General features: G+C 40.5%; 1 protein-coding gene across 1 annotated transcript in view; it reads left to right on the forward strand.

Moving 5' to 3' along the window:
* Positions 1–17952, forward strand: part of REEP5 (receptor accessory protein 5) — a 37402-nt gene extending 19450 nt beyond the window's left edge. The window contains exons 4-5 of the mRNA XM_059062185.2: positions 10306–10474; positions 15551–17952. Of these exons, the coding sequence (XP_058918168.1) occupies positions 10306–10474; positions 15551–15600 (219 nt within the window). The 3' untranslated portion in view covers positions 15601–17952. The remainder of the gene's footprint in view (positions 1–10305; positions 10475–15550) is intronic.

Genomic DNA, 17952 nt, shown 5'->3' on the forward strand with positions numbered 1-17952 from the left:
CCTGAAATAAACTCCATCTCAGGACCTATATACAAGGAATAGGAACAGATGCTTGAATGTCAGACATCTGTGGCTCTGCCTCAGATTAATAAACAGGAAGACAGGATTCAACATGTCTAACTTATCTTGTATATTATCTTGGAAACAGCCAAAGCAATTGTGTCTTTACAATGTGTTTGATAATAATAAAAGATGGAAATACTGTGAACTAGCACAAGCACTGCTCTTTGCCAAGATCCTGTCTTCATGCTCTGTTGTCTGTGTTTGATGCGTCAACATTGTAAATTTTACCAAGTCATCAATTATTCACAGTGGTGTGCTGGAGTCATTATTTCTGGAAAAAAATACTTATTTCTTAATAGGTTTGGAAAAAGCAGATGTGAAACGGGCTCTCTGAGGAAGTCATTTGAATAGCTCTGGCAGGTGTAGTAGTCTGGGATCAGCCCTGCCACACCTTGTGTTTGCCAGAGAACTCTCCTCGGCTACTACTGTGTGAGGAAAGGGAGTAGGACATTGAACTCGTCCCTAATGGCACCTGTATCAACTCCAGCCTTGGCCTCCAAGGCACCTGACGATGAAAAGTTTGCATCTTTTGATAGATGGAGTAGTTGGTTCTTTTTCTCTAAATGGGACGGAATGTCTTCAGTTTATTCCTCAGGTATCTTCCATGGAAGAGGCTTGCTTCTGGTTAGTTGCATAGGATGTAAATAGTTCGTCAGGTTCACCGACCCAGACTTCCCAAGCTGCTGAGGGTGGTGAGTCCAGCTCTTATGAAGTCTGGGTCCTCTTCTTTTCCCTCATACTCTTAAGTATTTGCTTTAGTAAGAGTTACACATGACATAGTTTAAAGACTCAAGTAGCTCTGGAAGAGTTTTGAAGGTCTGCACTCCTGCTGCTTATATTGCCCTTCCTTAAAAGCAACTGCTGTCCCTTCATTTATGACAGATTATTTTGTCATTTACCTCTGGTTCTAAATAATATTCTTGTTTAGTTACCTTTTAATTTTTATGTTTTACACGTTAGCTCTTTTATTTATTTATTTATTTATTTATTTATTTGGCTGGGCCAGGTCTTAGTTGTGGCTTATCTGCAGGATCTAGTTCCCTGACAAGGGATACAAGCTGGGCTCCCTGCATTGGGAGCACAGAGTTTTAACCACTGGACCACCAGGGAAGTCCCTACACATTAGCACTTGATTCCCACCAGAAGATAAGGATTTGGCTTTCTTTCCTCCTTCCTCCTTGCCACACATAAAGGGTTGATAGTAATAAAAGATGTCCCCATCTTCCTCAGGGATAATTTTGGTTAGATAAGGCTTCACTGCTTTTATTATTATGACTTGTTAAGCACTGTTTAGTTGGGCCTATATAGTATATATATAATGTACATGCAGTGTTACTGCAGTTTTTTAGTTTCCCCGGAATCAATAATTGTTCCCTTATTTCTATATTTAGGCCTGTTTTGAGTGTCCTTGTTATTTTAATTTGTCCTAATGTCTACATTTCTATTTACTTGCTTTTTAAATTTTCTATCTAAAGAAATGTAGTTACAGGAAATTAGATAGCGGAAGCTCTGTCATCCTTTGGTCTCCTTCCCCGCAGCCGCCACCACGTTGATATTACCTTGATTTTTAATTCTTGGTAATTATGGATATATTTTTTCTTTTCCTCTGGCCTTACCTATTTTTCAAACATTTTTTGTATTTTCCTTCTTTCTGGGAGATTTTCTCAATCCAATCTTCCAGTTTTCAGTTTTGTTCCATTCTGCAGTTTGTACCATACATTGTGTTCTTATTTCAGCTGTTATATTTTTCATACCTAGTAGTTTTGCTTGGCTCTTCCCTATGTTTTCTTGTTCTTCTTTCATGTCGCTGTATTTCTTTTAGTATAGCTGTTTTTAAATTCTTGGTCGTTCACTTCTAAAATTTCTGCTGCTGATAGAATCTGTAGTTGATTGTGTTGTCTCTGTTTTGAACTGGTTGTACTTTTCAAATACCTTGTAATTTTGGCCTGTTAAGTTCCTTCTCCTCTGGGAGTATCAGCTATTCCATCAGGTGTCAGAATGGAGGAGGCCATACCCTGATCCATGCTAGTCCATAAGCTCAGGGTAGGGGTGTGTGAGTCCTAGGGTGGGGACCCCTAGGCAGCAGAAGAGCCACAGTTGATTACGCTTCCCCCACTAAAGAGCTCCTCAGGTGCAGGTGTCACCCTTTGCTCCCCCAGCAGCACTAGAAGCCATTGCTCCTAAGGTGGAATTCACAGCCCTAGGGGTTGGAGCAGGAGGGCTTGAGGAGGAACTGCCCTGGCTACTTAGTCCCTAGCTATTCTCCTCAGTGCCTCACAAGGCAGTACTTCTATGCCAAAACCTCTGTTTTAGAAGAAGTATAGGAGAATGTTTTTTTAACTTGGAGGTATAGACAGAAACTTCTATATGACAATGGGCAGTATAAGCAAAGATAAAATCATGACAGACTAGGAGGATGTATTTACAACACTTACACCAGATAAGGAATTAATATCCAGAATATATAAAAACATTTACAAGTAAGAAGAAAAGGAGAAAAATGAACAAAGGTTATAAATAGACATTTCACAGAAGAGAAAAAATATGAGTAGTCAGTGATCTGGGAAATGTGAGTTAAAATAATGAAATACCATATTTTGCTCATTACATTGGCAGGTATTTAAAAGGTTGAGAATATCTGGTATTGGTGAATATATTGGGAAATGGATGTGTGGTGGTAATGCTATAAATTGGAATAGCCTTTTTTTTTTGTGTGTGGTACACGGGCCTCTCACTGCTGTGGCCTCTCCCGTTGTGGAGCACAGGCTCCGGACGCGCAGGCTCAGCGGCCATGGCTCACGGGCCCAGCCGCTGTGCAGCACGTGGGATCTTCCCGGACCGGGGCACGAACCCATGTCCCCTGCATCGTCAGGCAGACTCCCAACCACTGCGCCACCAGTGAAGCCCTGGAATAGCCTTTTTAAAGGAGGCTTTGACAGTTTCTTGTCAAAATGAAAAATGATACTCTAGCAGTTCTAAGTATCCATCCTAAGGAAATATTCACCACACATAAGAGAGCTGCATAAGGACATTTACTGCAGCATTCTTGGTTAGAAATTAAAAAAAAAACAACAACCCTGCAGGGTCCGTCAACTGGTAACTGGTTAAATGAATTAATAGTACATCCATACAGTTAAATGAAATGAAATGATCCATATGTAGAGATATAGAAATTTTGCATAATTCATTAATTATAAAAATTATAGAATATTACAGTATGAAACCACTTATGGTAAAAACAAAAAAGCTAAAGTTTAAAAGTTTAAATGAAAACATGGGTATTCTATTAATTTTGAATGCTGTTACCACAGAAGGCCTGTAACACAGCTGAAAATTTTTCCTTCAAAACAAATGGGAAAAAAGTTGGTCTGTGGGAAGATTTAAGATTCCAGAGATTGCTGGATTTTTCATGTGTTTTTGTTATCCAAAGATATTTAGCATTTATAAAAGTAATTTTATAATCTTTAATTTGAATGTCCATATTTTAAACTTAAAATATTTTTGAACCCGTTAATAAGATCCATCTGATGGCAGTGACATCACATTGCAGTCTCTAACAGAAGGAAACCGGGCTTTTGCCTTGGGCCCCACCGCTCACCCTGAACAGTATCCCGTCAGCAGAACCACTCACACCAGTATCTGACCTCAGACTTCCTAAACACAAGCCCGACTTCAGCCTGCTCCTGATCGCCTCTGCTAATGGAGGCCCCTTGAGGTAGAAAGTATCCAAAATAAAAGATAATCACCAAGTCATTTATATTTGATTTTGAAGTACATTACAAAAATTGCTTTGCAACAAATTTTCCTTCCTAACAGTAAAACAAATGCACATCCATTAGTCGTGAGTGTCCAGCTGTTTGATGTCACGGCGTCCAGAATAAGAGAGTGAATTTACCGCATATGTTCCAAATAGATAATATACTTGAGATGATTAAAAATTGATTATGCTCTCAATAAAAATGCTTTCTTTCTGCATTAGTGGCATATTCTGAGTGGCTCCAGTGAACTGACTGAGAAAAGGTCTCAATTGCAGAGTGTGTCGGAGAATATCCCATTTTAAGGACTAGCATAGATCTTACCTACACCATTGCTACAATCACAAGGTGATTTTGTGGGAGGATGAAAAGGAGACCTGCAACTAAGGCCATGTTTACTATTTTATCTTTTGCAGAATTAGTATTGTTGGCCTTTCCCCCCCATTTTTCTAAAGCAGCCTATAAGATTGCAGGAATATAAGAAGAACCAATGATTAGGGATCAAGGGTTAGTTGAGAAGATACTGTTCAATGTATTGAGCTAGAAAAAGTGGATCCTGCCTGTTTAGAGTTTTGCTCTGAGGTCCATCTTTGGACAGGAAGGTTTAAAAGTTAATGTATTTATTTAAAAATAAATGTTTTCTCTGATTGTGAAAGTAGTGTATTTCTTTATTCAGCAGATATTTATTTAGAACCTCTACGTGCCAGAATCTGTTCTAGGTCAGGGGAATTTTGGTGAATAAAACAAGATCCCTGCTGTCATACTGTTTGCATTTGTGTTGTGTGTGTGTGCATGTGTGTTGGGGCATGTTTTAGATAAGGAAGAAAATAGTATTTGGAAGACCTACCACTGTTATCATCTTAGGGTAGTCTTCCTTTTTTTTTTTTTTTAATGTGCAGATAAATTGCTTGATGTAAGACAGTTGTTATTGTCTTAACCATCTATGTATGGTTGAAACCATATATATCAGGGGTCCCCAACCCCCAGGCCACGGACCAGTACCAGTCTGTGGCCTGTTCGGAACCGGGCCACAGAGCAGCAGGTGAGCGGCGGGCAAGCAAGTGAAGCTTCATCTGCTGCTCCCCATCGCTCGTGTTATCGCTTGAACCATACCCTCCCCCCCCGCGGAAAAATTGTTGTCTTCCACGAAACCGGTCCCTGGTGCCAAAAAGGTTGGGGACCGCTGATATATATGATATATGATTCTATAACTCACTTTTTTTCAATTAACACAGTATTATGAGTATTTTCTCATTCAATATTCTTTGACATAAATGTCTAATCCATTATAGAAAATAATGTATTCATTCCCCACTTAATAGACATTTAGGACATTTATCTTGCTATTTTAACTAATGCTACAATGAATATCTTTGCACCTCATCTTTACCCTCATTTGAATCATCTTCTAGATTTATTTTTAAAACAAGGTTGAATAAACTTTGGCAAGTTTAAGTCCTGATCCAGACTGTCACCTGTATTGTCTCACCCATTGACAGAGAGCATAACATTTCTCTTCTTAAATTTGTAGGAGGCAAAAAAGATAGAAAAATCTTCCCCTTTTACCTTTCATTTGTGCATGCTGAGCAGTCTGTTTTAACTTTAGCCCATTACTATTCTCGTGGCTATGTTGCAAAGGCTTCCTGAGGCTTCTGTTTCTGATCAAGTGATTGCAGCATACCAGGAAGTCAGTGCTGAAATACATTTTTTCTGACATTAACTCTCAGTTCTCACCAGGCTAGTCCCAAACCTTGCATATTAAATATATCGCTACCTTGGAAATACCTCTTCTAGGGGAAAATTTAATAGTGATTGCATTAGAATCTTAGAATTATCTGGCCTGTTGTAATTTATAATTTAAGGATTTAGTGTGTCAGTGCTAATAGTGCCAAGAGTTGAGTTGAAATGGCATGCCTGGACTCTTTGTCTGAACTCTTTGTCTGAGTGGGCTTGTGTTTGCTGTTGGAAGTATCATCAGCTGGCACTTTGAGGGCAGCTTGATTAAAAGAATGGCCAGATCTGTGTAGCTCAGAGTATTCCTCGGCTGTAGAGTTGTTACATAAATTAAGAAAAGGGAGTTGTAAAAAGCTGGTGGCTGAATAGCACCTTGAGAGTTGAATAGTAATTAACTTTATTTTTAATACAAGAAAGTTACTTCATATGAGAACTGGAAAATGCTTATGATGTAGGTAAAGAGCAGTAATTATTTTATTGTCTCAAGACGATAGCTAGAGGGTACCAGAAGGAACTAACTGAACAGCCTGGAAAATAGCCTATAAAGTTAATCACATTGCAGAGGTACAAAAATGTAGACTCTTGGCTCTGGTCCTGTCTGGTAGCCATGGTTAATTCATCCAGAAAAGGTGAATGAATCAGCTTTTCTGGGTTGCTGAAGGGCTGTTATCTGCATAGGCAGGTAATATTTCAGAGATATTTCAACAACAGTAAGAACTGTAGGACTTGGTAATACTAGTACTATCTTGTACGTTTTTTAATTTGTGACTTTCCTAAAAATCCTGCAGAAGAGAAAATCGACTCTTAGAGAGGTTGTTTGATTTACATAAAGTCATAGGACAGATACCAAACTCTCCTGATTCTTAACCCAGTGAGTCATTTCTACTTCCCCTTGAGGCCTATGGGCATGTGTGTCTACATCAATAATCCATTCCTGACAATTAGATATTCTACGTAGGAATACCAGCCAGGAGACTATTTCTTACAATTTTAAAGAGTAAAAATTAAAATGTATTACATGTCAATTAAAAACTCCATGCCAATTTAGTAAATGTTAATACAGCAAGATGCCCCTGTATAAATAACAAATATATTGGATGTTAGATGCTAGAAACTAAATCCAAATAGTTCTTGCTCTCCAAATAGTTAATATAGTTGGTGGGAAACTATTGCTTTGTTTGCAGTAAGTAGTACATGGCACATCCCCTTGGACGCTGCATTCTCTTCAAAATGTCCACACAGAATTCCGATGTTCTGTCAAGAATGTAACTTTTCCATTTCCTGTATATCATTTTGTCTAAATTGTTTTATTAAGTGTTAGGTGTGTGTGTATATGTATTAGCATTACCTATATAAGCAACCAATGGAGGGATTTCCCTGGTAGTCCAGCGGTTAAAACTCCGTGCTTGGGCTTCCCTGGTGGCGCAGTGGTTGAGAGTCCGCCTGCCGATGCAGGGGACGCGGGTTCGTGCCCCCGTCATGGAAGATCCCACATGCCGCGGAGCGGCTGGGCCCGTGAGCCATGGCCGCTGAGCCTGCGCGTCCGGAGCCTGTGCTCCGCAATGGGAGAGGCCACAACAGTGAGAGGCCTGCGTACCGCAAAAACATACAAACAAACAAAACTCCGTGCTTCCACTGCAGGGGGTGCGGGTTCCATCCATGGTTGGGAAACTAAGATCCCGCATGCTGTGTGTGTGGCCAGGAAAAAAAAAAAAACAAAAACAAATGATGGAAAACATGAATGTTTGGATACTAAAAACCACAGGGAAATGTTAACTAGAGAGATGTTCTCTAGGGCAGTCACACTTAGTTCCAAACTTTGGGTTAATGCAAATGTGTAGTTCAGAAAACCAGGTTTCTCTGGCACATCTTCACAAGGATGGCTGGCTGAGCCCAGTATGTGCTGGAGCAGAGTCTCACACACACACACACACACACACACACACACACACACACACACACAAGACTGAGGATATTTCAAGGAATTGGCTTCATTTAAGAGCTTGGACCTGTAACAGAAGGTCTTATTTGCCACTGTGTGTCTGTGCGGGCTCACTGGAGTTTTGGGTGGTTGCACATACAGCTGTAGTGAGACTACGAGATGGCCAGTCTGAATCTTTGCCCTTCCCCTTCCTTCTGCCATGCTTTCCCATCCTTTGCTTTCCTAACTCTGAACATCCCATTTTTTCAATAAATGAGTTTTGGAGTCTGTCGCACGTAAGGGGTGGGAGAGGTGAAGAGAGGGCTGGCTTAAAATTATAACTTGGAGATTATGGCAATGAATTGCATTTGGCTGAATTCTCTGACATGGAAAGCAGCAACCTTTTGGGAATACATGGAGAAAATTTTGTCTGTAGCTGTTACTAGTCACTGATTCTACTTATTATTTTATGTTGTTTTCTAATATAGTTTGGCTTGAATATTTACATTTTAAAATACATTGTTTTTTTTATAAATTACTTTCACTTTGTTTTTTCTTTATATTCCAGTTAGAAAACTTTTTTTTTTTTGTAATTGTGTATGTAAGTATGTCATGACCTTGAATTTCATTTCAGGTAGTAAAAGGAGAGGTAAGAACAAAATAATTGTTTAAAAAGGGTGTATGTTGGTCCTGGGATTTGATTTTACGTGGCTTAAAGCTCTAATGAGGTAGCTTGTTACTGTTGCATGGATGTTGGTAGAAGACACAGTATTCTTGGGATAGGGACAGAGCCTTACTATGCTAGATGCTCCAAGCGTTTCTTATTTTCTTACAAAATCTGTATGAGGTAGATTTTTTAAAACTTCTATTAATTTTATTTTTAGAGAGTCAAAACTGACTTCAGCAATTCAGTAACTTGCACAAGGTTTTCCCAGCTAGTAAGAAGATTGGAACCAGTTTTTCTGAGCCCAGTTCTCTTACTTCTATATACTGTAGTATACAATTCTCTTAGTCCCCAGTTTGTTGGGTGGAGAGATCTGTGTATATCTTTAGATCAAGATTTTAAATTTTGTGTATTTTGCTTTGTATTCTTACTGATTTCTAGTTTTTTGATATATCAATTTCTGATGGAAATGTTAAAAATCGATTGTGGATTTTGTCCATTTATCTATATAATTCTGACTTTCATGTTTATACATTTCAAAGCTATATTTGGAAGTGATATATAATTATAAACTACATAATTATAAAAATTAAAATTATATAATTGTAAATATAAAAACCACAAAGCTATATATATTTACGTATTTCAAAAATATATAGGTTCAGGCAAATTGGTCTCGTTGACAAGCTGTTTTCCTTCTTTATCACTGCTTACTTATTTTGCCTTATGTTTATGTACTATTAATATTACTATAATATATGAGCTAATTTGAGAGTTTGTATTTGTCAGATACATCTTTTTTCATCTCCTTATTTTCAGTGTACCTAATTGGTTTTATCTCTGGTGTTTCTTATCAGAAGCATACAGCCATAGTTTGTTTTTTTAAAATCCTGTCTGGTAACCCCTGTCTTTTGAAAGCTCACCCCCCAACCCTAATCTGTTTAGAACCAGCATTTTGTTTTGTATTTTGAGTGTCATAGAAGTTCAAAGTGTAATGGAAATTTCTCAGAGCCAACGTGGTACTGCTGGGGTGAGCTTTGAGCACAAATGTGTGCATTTTAACTCAAGCTCTCTGTCATTAGTAGTAGCCCCTTAGCAGGTTTGCATCTCTAGAGCAAACTTAAAAGACCATCTTAGAAAGGAACATAGCTTCTTGATTATTTGAATACATTCTTTGGTTTGGAATAAAAGGACTATAGAATTAAATATATATGGCATAAGAAGTTGAAACGTTTTTACTTTAAGGAGAAGTAAAAACTATAGATTTGGAATCTCAAGAAATGACTTCTGTTTTTTATAGAGTCACCTATGCTGTGTGGAATACAATATAGTTAGAAGCTTTTAAGCTGAAAGAACACAGTATGCTGTTTATCAAACATTCTAGGGAAATGAGCATATCATTCTGAATGTTCCCTTTTTTGCTCATTCACTATATTATAGAGGAATAAATTGCTTGGAAAACTTAAAGTGCTGAGTTATTTATCATTTGAATAAACAGTAAAGGTTTTTTCAAAGTAAACATAGTGTGACAGTTCTTGTGTACGTTTTTAGGGTAGAACTCTTGTCAGTTTTTCATCTCAATAGCAAAGTAGAGCCATGAAGAAAGAGTTAGGAATAATATCTACATTCAAGGTGAAACATGATGAACAGCTGACTGTAAAGATTCCTTGAAGGCTAAGATCTACCCAAAACTGAGATCCCACTAAGGGAAGAATTCAGGAACGGCCAGGGTAGTTTTTTTCTATAACAGGATGAATAAAGGTGACAAACTTTACTGAGGTAAGCCTGTTGAGAACAAGCCTCATAGATACCTACGTGGACAGGGTTTACACACGCAGATAAATACTGTTTTTTTAATTGATTAAGAGTTATAATTAATAAAATTCTCTTGTAACTGTCAACTAAAAAGTGGTCCAAGTTAGGAAGGAAGTTAAGCTGCTGGACTCGGTGTGCTTTGCCTTTCCTTGTCAGTCTCAGCTTTTCCTTACTAGGTCATTTTTTGTCATGTTTTTTTCCATCTAAGAAAAGCGTACCTGTATCCTGCAGGAAACACTGGAAATGCTGTTGGGGCAAATAGCAGAGGCAGTGCCATCCCCTGAGTAGTGGTGGCGGCGTGTGTTGTCAGATGCCGCTGCCCTCTGTCACCATGCTGCCTCTCCTCTGTGCAGTGCGGCTTCCTGTTGTGGTGCATGGCTCCCAGCCCGGCCAACGGAGCGGACCTGCTCTACGCACGCATCATCCGTCCTTTCTTCCTGAAGCACGAGTCGCAGGTAGACAACGTGGTGAATGACTTGAAGGACAAAGCCAAAGAGACTGCAGATGCCATCTCTAAAGAAGGTATGGCTCGGGGACAGCTGATTCAGCGTGTGAGAGGACATGGGATATACTGAGCCCACATAACAAGCTTCCTCACTTCGTGTCCTGTAACCTTTCCTCAGCCGTGTGCCAGGGCTAGTCTGGGGTTTCTTTCCCAAGACGTTGCCTGTTGCCTTTACTTTTCCCGACATTCTTCTGCCACGTCACATAAAACACATCATCCGGCCAGCACATCAGGAACAATGACTTTCCTTTGGTGGGTAGAGATTTCAGAGTCATCTGTATTTATACACAAGAGCAATCTCTTTAATTCATTTCAGGTTGAACTGCTTAATATGCTGTTCACACTGCTTTTGTCAGAGGGCCAAGAGGATGCCCTCTCTCTCAGCTCTCCTGATCCTTTCCTTCAAACACTTATTTGTTGACGTGCTTATTATGTGCCAAGCATGTTCATAGCACTGGGCATGAACCAGGCAACCAGACAGACCAATGGACCACAGTGAACTCATGAAGGTTACAATCTTGTTGAGAGAGAGAGAGAGAGAGAGACAATACCATTGAAAAGCAAGTTATATGGCATACTTAGCAGATGATACAGAGAAAAATTAAGCAGATGGAAAGATAGGGAGTGCCAGGGGCTGAAGGGAAGTGTACAATTTTAAATAGAGTAATTAGCAAATCCTCACAAAGAAGGCTCTACTGAGTCAAAGTTGAAAGTGTTAAGGGTGGGAACCCTGGGGAAGAAAGCTCCAGATAGAAGAAACGGCATGTGCAGAAGCGGGGAGCGGGCAGAGTATGATTGGAAAGGGGTGCTCTAGAGGGAGAGTTGAAGGAGACAAGGTCAGAGAGGTTGGGGAGTGGAACTGGAATAGGACAGATCATATAATGCCCTCCAGGCTGTTGTAAGGGCTTTGTCTTTTATTCTGCGTGAGATGCGCGTGAGATGCGCGTGAGATGGGGCGCCCCTGGAGAGCTGTGAGCGAAGGAGCAACATGATTCGTCCTCTGTTGGAACAGGCTTATGTTGGCCACTGTATTAAGAATAGACTGAAGGGGGACAAGAAGGAAATCAGGAGACCAGTTAAAAGGTTATTACGGTGATCTGGCTGAAGATGGTGGTGGTGGCTTGACTTGTTTGTAGTGGTAGCAGTAGGAGGTAAGAAGTCAGATCCTTGATAATGTTTTGGAGTTAGAACCAGTAGGATTTGCTTATGGATCAGGCATGGAGTGCGAGAGAGGAGTCAAGGACGAGGCCAAGCTTTTTTAGCCTGAACACATGGGAGGATAGAATTGCCACTGAGCTGGGGAAGACTGGGTGTTAACAGGTGTAGAGAGAAAGTAAGGAATTTAGTTCTGGACATAACTTTGTGTCTACTGGGTACATGGAGAAGTCAGCACAGCCAGGTGGATATGGATGTTGAGAGTTCAGGAGACAGGGCAGGGCTAGCGATAGAAATTGGGGAGGGGGTTTACCCACATATGGACAGTATAATAAGCATGAGACTGGATGAGATCACAAGGGAGTGAGTGTAGTTAGAAAAGAGGAAGTCTGAGGCCTGGGCCCTGTGGCCACCAATATTTAGAGATTGAAGAAATGAGAAGCAACCCAAAAAGCAGACTGATAAGGATTGGCCAGTTGAGCAAGCAAGAAAACTCGAGACTGTGGTGTCCTTCGGGCCAAGTGAAGACACTGTTTCAAAGAGGAGGGAGGGGTCTGTGGTCACATGGTGCAGACGGGTCAAGGAGGATAAGGGCTGAAAACTGACTCTTGGATTTAGCAGTGAGGAAGGCACTAGTGGTCTTGCCAAAACAGAGTTTGTGGGGTGGCGAGAGCAAAATCCTGATCAGAATGGATTTTATGGGAGGAAGGGCATGAGAGAACATAGATTAGTCTTTTGAGAAGTTTCCCACAGAGAGGAGTAGAAGAATGGGGCTGTAACTGGAGGAAGGTACTAGGGTCCTGAGGATTTTTTTTTTTTCTTTTTCTTAAGGTAGAAGAAACAAAGTAGATTTGAAAATTAATAGGAATGATCCAGTAGAGAGCAAAAAAATGATAGGAGTGAGAAGGTGAATTGCTGGAGCTCTGTCCTGGAATAGACCAGAGGAGACAGGGTCTAGAGTACAAATAGAGGGATCGGTCATAGGAGCGGGAACAGTTTAGAATTATAGGGGGGGAAGCAGTGTTGATGGGTGAAGATGCTGGTAGCTGAGCGTATGTGATGGCGAGGGCTTACAGAAGTGGTTTTCTCATCACTTCAAATTCCTCAGTAAACTAAGAAGAAAGAAGGTCAACTGAGAGAGGGTGAGGAAGGAGGTGATAGAAAGGGGAGTTGGTATGAAATAGTTACTTAGGACGAGGGTCAGCAAGCTTTTTCCGTAATGGGTCAGATAATAAATACTTCAGCTTTTGCCGGCCGTCAGGTCTCTGTGGCATCTACTCAACCCTGCCATTGTAGCTTCACGCAACACGCAGCCAGAGGTGACACAGTGACCAGTGAGTGTGACTGTAATGTGCTGGCCGCTCTAAGACAGGGGAGAGTGGATGGACTGGGACAGTGTTGTGTGATCGCCATGGGGCATTAGAGGCTCACTGGTGGTTTGTGTTCCTGAACTTATAGTGAGGCCGCGTAGTCTGCTTGTGTCTTTTTTTCCAGCCACATTTCCAGCTGTGTGGGTGCAGCTGTGGGATAGATGGAGAGCTGCGTCCGGGTTGACTTGCTTAAGTAGGAGCTCTGAAGGGGGATCTAATGAGTGGTTCATGTTTGATGGTGGAGGAGGGAAGTGAGGACAAAAGGGAAGTGAGGAACAGTGAAAGGGGCGATAGAATCGATGGATTTTACAACCAGGTGGTGGGGGAAGAAGAACTTGGAGTCAGGAAAATAGAGGGAGCGGGCTGCAAAGATAGGAGGTGATGGTGGAGTGGGACGCTCGGCACTGAGACCAGAGAGGGGCAGCCATTACTGGTTGTGACAGTGAGGACGTGGGGTAGGCTGGAGCAGGTAGGGTGGAATGTCAGGGTTATTGGAGGGGAGGAACCAAGAGGCCAGGATACTGGAAGAATATTGTAATCACTGATAATTAAAGTAAGAGTAGTGCTAGAGAGTGATATTAAGTTTGGAGTTAAAATCTTAAAGAAATGAGGCAGCACAGCCCAAGGGTCAGTGGACTAGAAAAAGAAGGACTAGTGGGAAAGATAATCTGATGACATGAGATTCTGAACATGGCCCTGAAGAACAAAGGGCGCTTTCTGGACCTCCAGACCCAGTAGTACCAGGGTCATGGAAGGAAAAAACAGCCACACTTGAGAAAGCAGTGTCCTTAGGGGACAGCCAGATTTCTGTAAAAGCAACAAGGTAAAGGAAGCATTCAGAGAAATGGATGAGGATAGAAGAGATCTCGCTAATGATGGGACTTAAATTCCAGAGGGCACAGTAAGGGTTTTAAAAAGTGGAGAATGGGCACAGAATTAGAGAATTTAAAAAAAAAAAAAAAAAAAAAAAAAGAGTTCTACAATAATGAGAAAGTGGGAGACAAGAGGTGACCTGGCCCCTGGGAAACAAGATCCCCCAGACGGTCCCCTGGCAGCTCTGTGTCCCCACAGTGGTGTGCTCTCCCCTCCCCACCTCACAGGCCGTTCTCTTCCGATGCCTGCTCCTGGGCACATGGCTCCAGTATCCTTCTTCAGAACGTTTTTTACAGTTTCTTCACATCCTCCCGCTTTGGGATCGCCAGTTCCTTTTTAAGAGATTTTTTTTTTCTTTTTTTTTTTGCGGTACGCGGGCCTCTCACTGTCGTGGCCTCTCCCGTTGCGAAGCACAGGCTCCGGACGCGCAGGCTCAGCGGCCATGGCTCACGGGCCCAGCCGCTCCGCGGCACGTGGGATCTTCCCGGACCGGGGCACGAACCCTTGTCCCCTGCATCAGCAGGCGGACTCTCAGCCACTGAGCCACCAGGGAAGCCCTAAGAGATTTCTTAACTGTTCCTCCTTGCTCTTAGCCTAACCAGCAACCTCTGGTGATGTCATTTCTGTCTAGTTTGCCCACATTTCTTAGTCTTTGATTCTCTCAGATCTCAGTACTCTGAAATCCGATTTTACTTTGATCCGATTTTACTTTGATACATTCCTAAACAGAGGTGTGAGAATGAAAATAAGAGGAATTTAGGTGCTGACACATTTTAGACTTTTCTCCGAGTTTCTGGATTCTCCAAAAAGGACATTTTTGCAAAAGGCTAGTTAAGAGAGAAGCTGCAGTTTCTGTGTAAACTTTGTTCAGCAATTTTAATTGAGTGAAGGGAGAGCAGCTGTCAGGCAGCTGGTGAACAAGGAGGGCCTCCTTGGCTAGCATTTCCCTTGGGGCTCCATCAAGAACAGCTGCAGTTTGTGGAATCTCAGGAGGCCTGGAGGCTTCCAGAACACTCCCCACTGCCTCATCACACATATCACACTCGTTCTTACAGCACATTCCAAGCCACTTGGTAATTAGGCAGGGTAGGTGGGGCCTAATCTCCCACAGATGTAAGAATATTTTCCTGATGAATGTAGCTTTGTGCCACAAACTTGAAGACTTACAGCAAACTCTTCCCATCATACAAGGAAATGGTGGCACAACGATAGAACATAAACAAGCATATAAGTATTCTATCATTTCTTGATTCGGGGAATGATGATTTTCTCTGATTTTTGTCACCAAGGCATAGACAGCCAACCCTGTTGTCATCAGATTGAGACATAGTGAAATTGTACAGGTGAGCGCTCAGACACAAAGGAGAATTTCTTGAATGTACAGGGGACACTATATGCTCAAGGAATCTCTACTTCTTGTGATACTTAAAGGAGGACAGAGGGCGATGGCTTAGGTGACAGTCACTAAAGGGGGCTAGGCCAGACGACCTTCAGTAACTCTGCTCAAGTACTCAGGATTTGCCCTTGAAGAGGTAGGTCTCTTGTACATTTCCGGGAAACTCTCCTAGCCCAGCCCACAAACCTCGGTATGTTCTCATCTGAGCATGAGTCATCCAAGTTGTTAATGTAGTAGCTACATGAGGCACAGAACCACATTGCAAATAGCTCTGATGCAATTTTCTTTCCTCCTAACAGCCAAGAAAGCTGCTGTGAATTTACTGGGTGAGGAAAAGAAGAGCACCTAAATCAGTGACTGGATGAAACCTTTCTGCCCTCTCTGTACCTTTCTTTTAGAGCTTGATGTTGTATTAGGAACTGTGGTATAAGCATTTTAATAATGTTGCCTTGGAAACATTTTTGATATATTAAAAAAAGGAATGTGTAAGTTTTTTCTGCTTATTTTTACTGTCTGTATACACAGGGAACATTTAAATTTAATGCAATGGGCAGTGTCCAAGTTTTTGGAAAGTACATTTTGCCTCTGGGTAGGAAAAGACATATGTCACCATCCTGCAGGAAATATAAACTTAAAAATTATATATCCTACAGGCTTTGTACTTCAGTGGGCTCTCTGCATGCATTTTCTCTGTACTTTTAGGATACTCTATAACTGTCTACTTCATGTAATGTACAATTTTGTATTAAATGTTTTAAATGTATTTGTGTACACACACGCATAGGGAAATGTTACTGTCTGTGCATAATGCTCATGGGGAGCTCCTGCCAAAGGCTGAAGGTTCCACTGTGCTGTTGTGATCTGAGTAATACTTCAGAAAATTAATACACATGAGTAATGTTTCAAGTGAACAGTTAAGTGATAAATGAGGTTGAAGTGGAGGTTGGCCTGGTGGTTTTCCTAACATTGTAGCAGCTGAATACAAAAACAGCTTTGTAAAGCAGTCAGTTGGGTGATTAATGGGGAAATGTACACACACACATCACAGCTCCCAGTTCTGTAGAACTACTAATATTGTCTTGTAGCTTTTTAAAAATTGGCTGATAAGCTTTCAATCTGTCTGTTTTTAAGATGCTATAGTGGAAACCATCCCTGGTTTCACCTTCATAGCTGAATAATATGTTGGTTTAGTCTTGTTTCTTTTCCAGTCTTTTTAAAAGCAGTTAAGGAACCTCCAGAGGCTTGCCCACTTCTGATTACATGTACATTCTTGTTTTTATCATTAGAAACGACATGCTAATGATGATACCAGGCTCTAAGAGCAATTCTCGGAGAAGAAAGGAAGTATGATATAACCCATAATCCATTTGGCAGTGGTTAAGACAAATGGCCTTCACCTTCTTTCCCTGGCCTTTAAGGTCAAACACCAGACGCTTCCCTAGTTTACAAATCAGAATCATTTGTAGTCCATTTACACGCCTTCATCTTTATGCTTTATTTTGATAAACTGCATAAAACCTCATAGTTTAAGTACAGAACACAAAGTTGAAATTAATGTCACTAGCTTGATTAGCGATATAGCTTATAGGGACCTTGACAACTTGTCTATACTACAGAATCTGAGCCTTGCACCAACCATACTGCTAGGATGCTTCTGAATTAGACCAAACTGACCAAAACAAGAGCATAACAAAACTAAAATATCCAGGCCTGTAAAATATTTCTTAAAGCAAATAAAGATGATTAGTTCCCTTTTAGATAACAATTAGGTAAAATCATAATGATGTCTCATGAAATCATTTCTCATGAAATATCAAATATATCAAAAATAGGGGATAATATCACCCTAATATTATAATATGGATAATATCACACCCAATATTATAATAATATTTTTTGGGGGGGAATGTGATGATAAGGCATCTTATTAACCATACCTTAAAAAATAAAAAACTTTTAGAACGCAAACAGAATTAGTTGTTATTGGAGGAAAATCAAGCCTTAGGTTAAAGATTTTTAAAAGTACCTCTAAGAGTATTTAAATCCCTTTCCCCATAAATAAACTATGCTTTTCTTGGTGGCAGAAGAATGAAAATTAGCAACTTCTAGCTAATCAGAGTATATAATCAGATTGTTAGTATACAAAATATGTAACTTTTAGTATACAAAGTATCAGGCAAGGTGGAGCATACAAGTTACTATTGCTCATAACTACTTACAGGCAAGTATCAGTTTTAAAACTACTATACTAAGAAAATTCTGAATGCAATTTTTTTTTTTATCCCTATAGCTTTATCCTGCAGTGCATTCTGTAAGGAACTTTAGTTACTGTTTTTGGCAGTCAACGTGTACATATTAATGACAGGAGATCTTATGAGTTGAGCAATTGTCTCAGTTTAGTTTTCCCAAATAAGATATTGCCATGGCTAGAGTCTTTGAAAAACTAATGGAGCCTTTGTCTAGCTATAAGACAAGCATTTGTTTATACATGAACACTAGTTCGGGGATATGTAAAGGCAAAGAATTCCTACGGCAATTCTTCTCCTACTTAAGAGCTTCTGATTGACAATTACTGCTACTCTGGGGAGTCTTGCACCTACAGCCTGAAGAACATGAGCATAGCCTTTAAATAAGTTACCACCTATCCTGAAGATGTGATATAGTAAATGAAAATAGATGTAAATAAAATTCCGTTATCTCA

The sequence above is a fragment of the Kogia breviceps genome, chromosome 4, assembly GCF_026419965.1.
Source record: "Kogia breviceps isolate mKogBre1 chromosome 4, mKogBre1 haplotype 1, whole genome shotgun sequence".
Taxonomy (NCBI): domain Eukaryota; kingdom Metazoa; phylum Chordata; class Mammalia; order Artiodactyla; family Physeteridae; genus Kogia; species Kogia breviceps.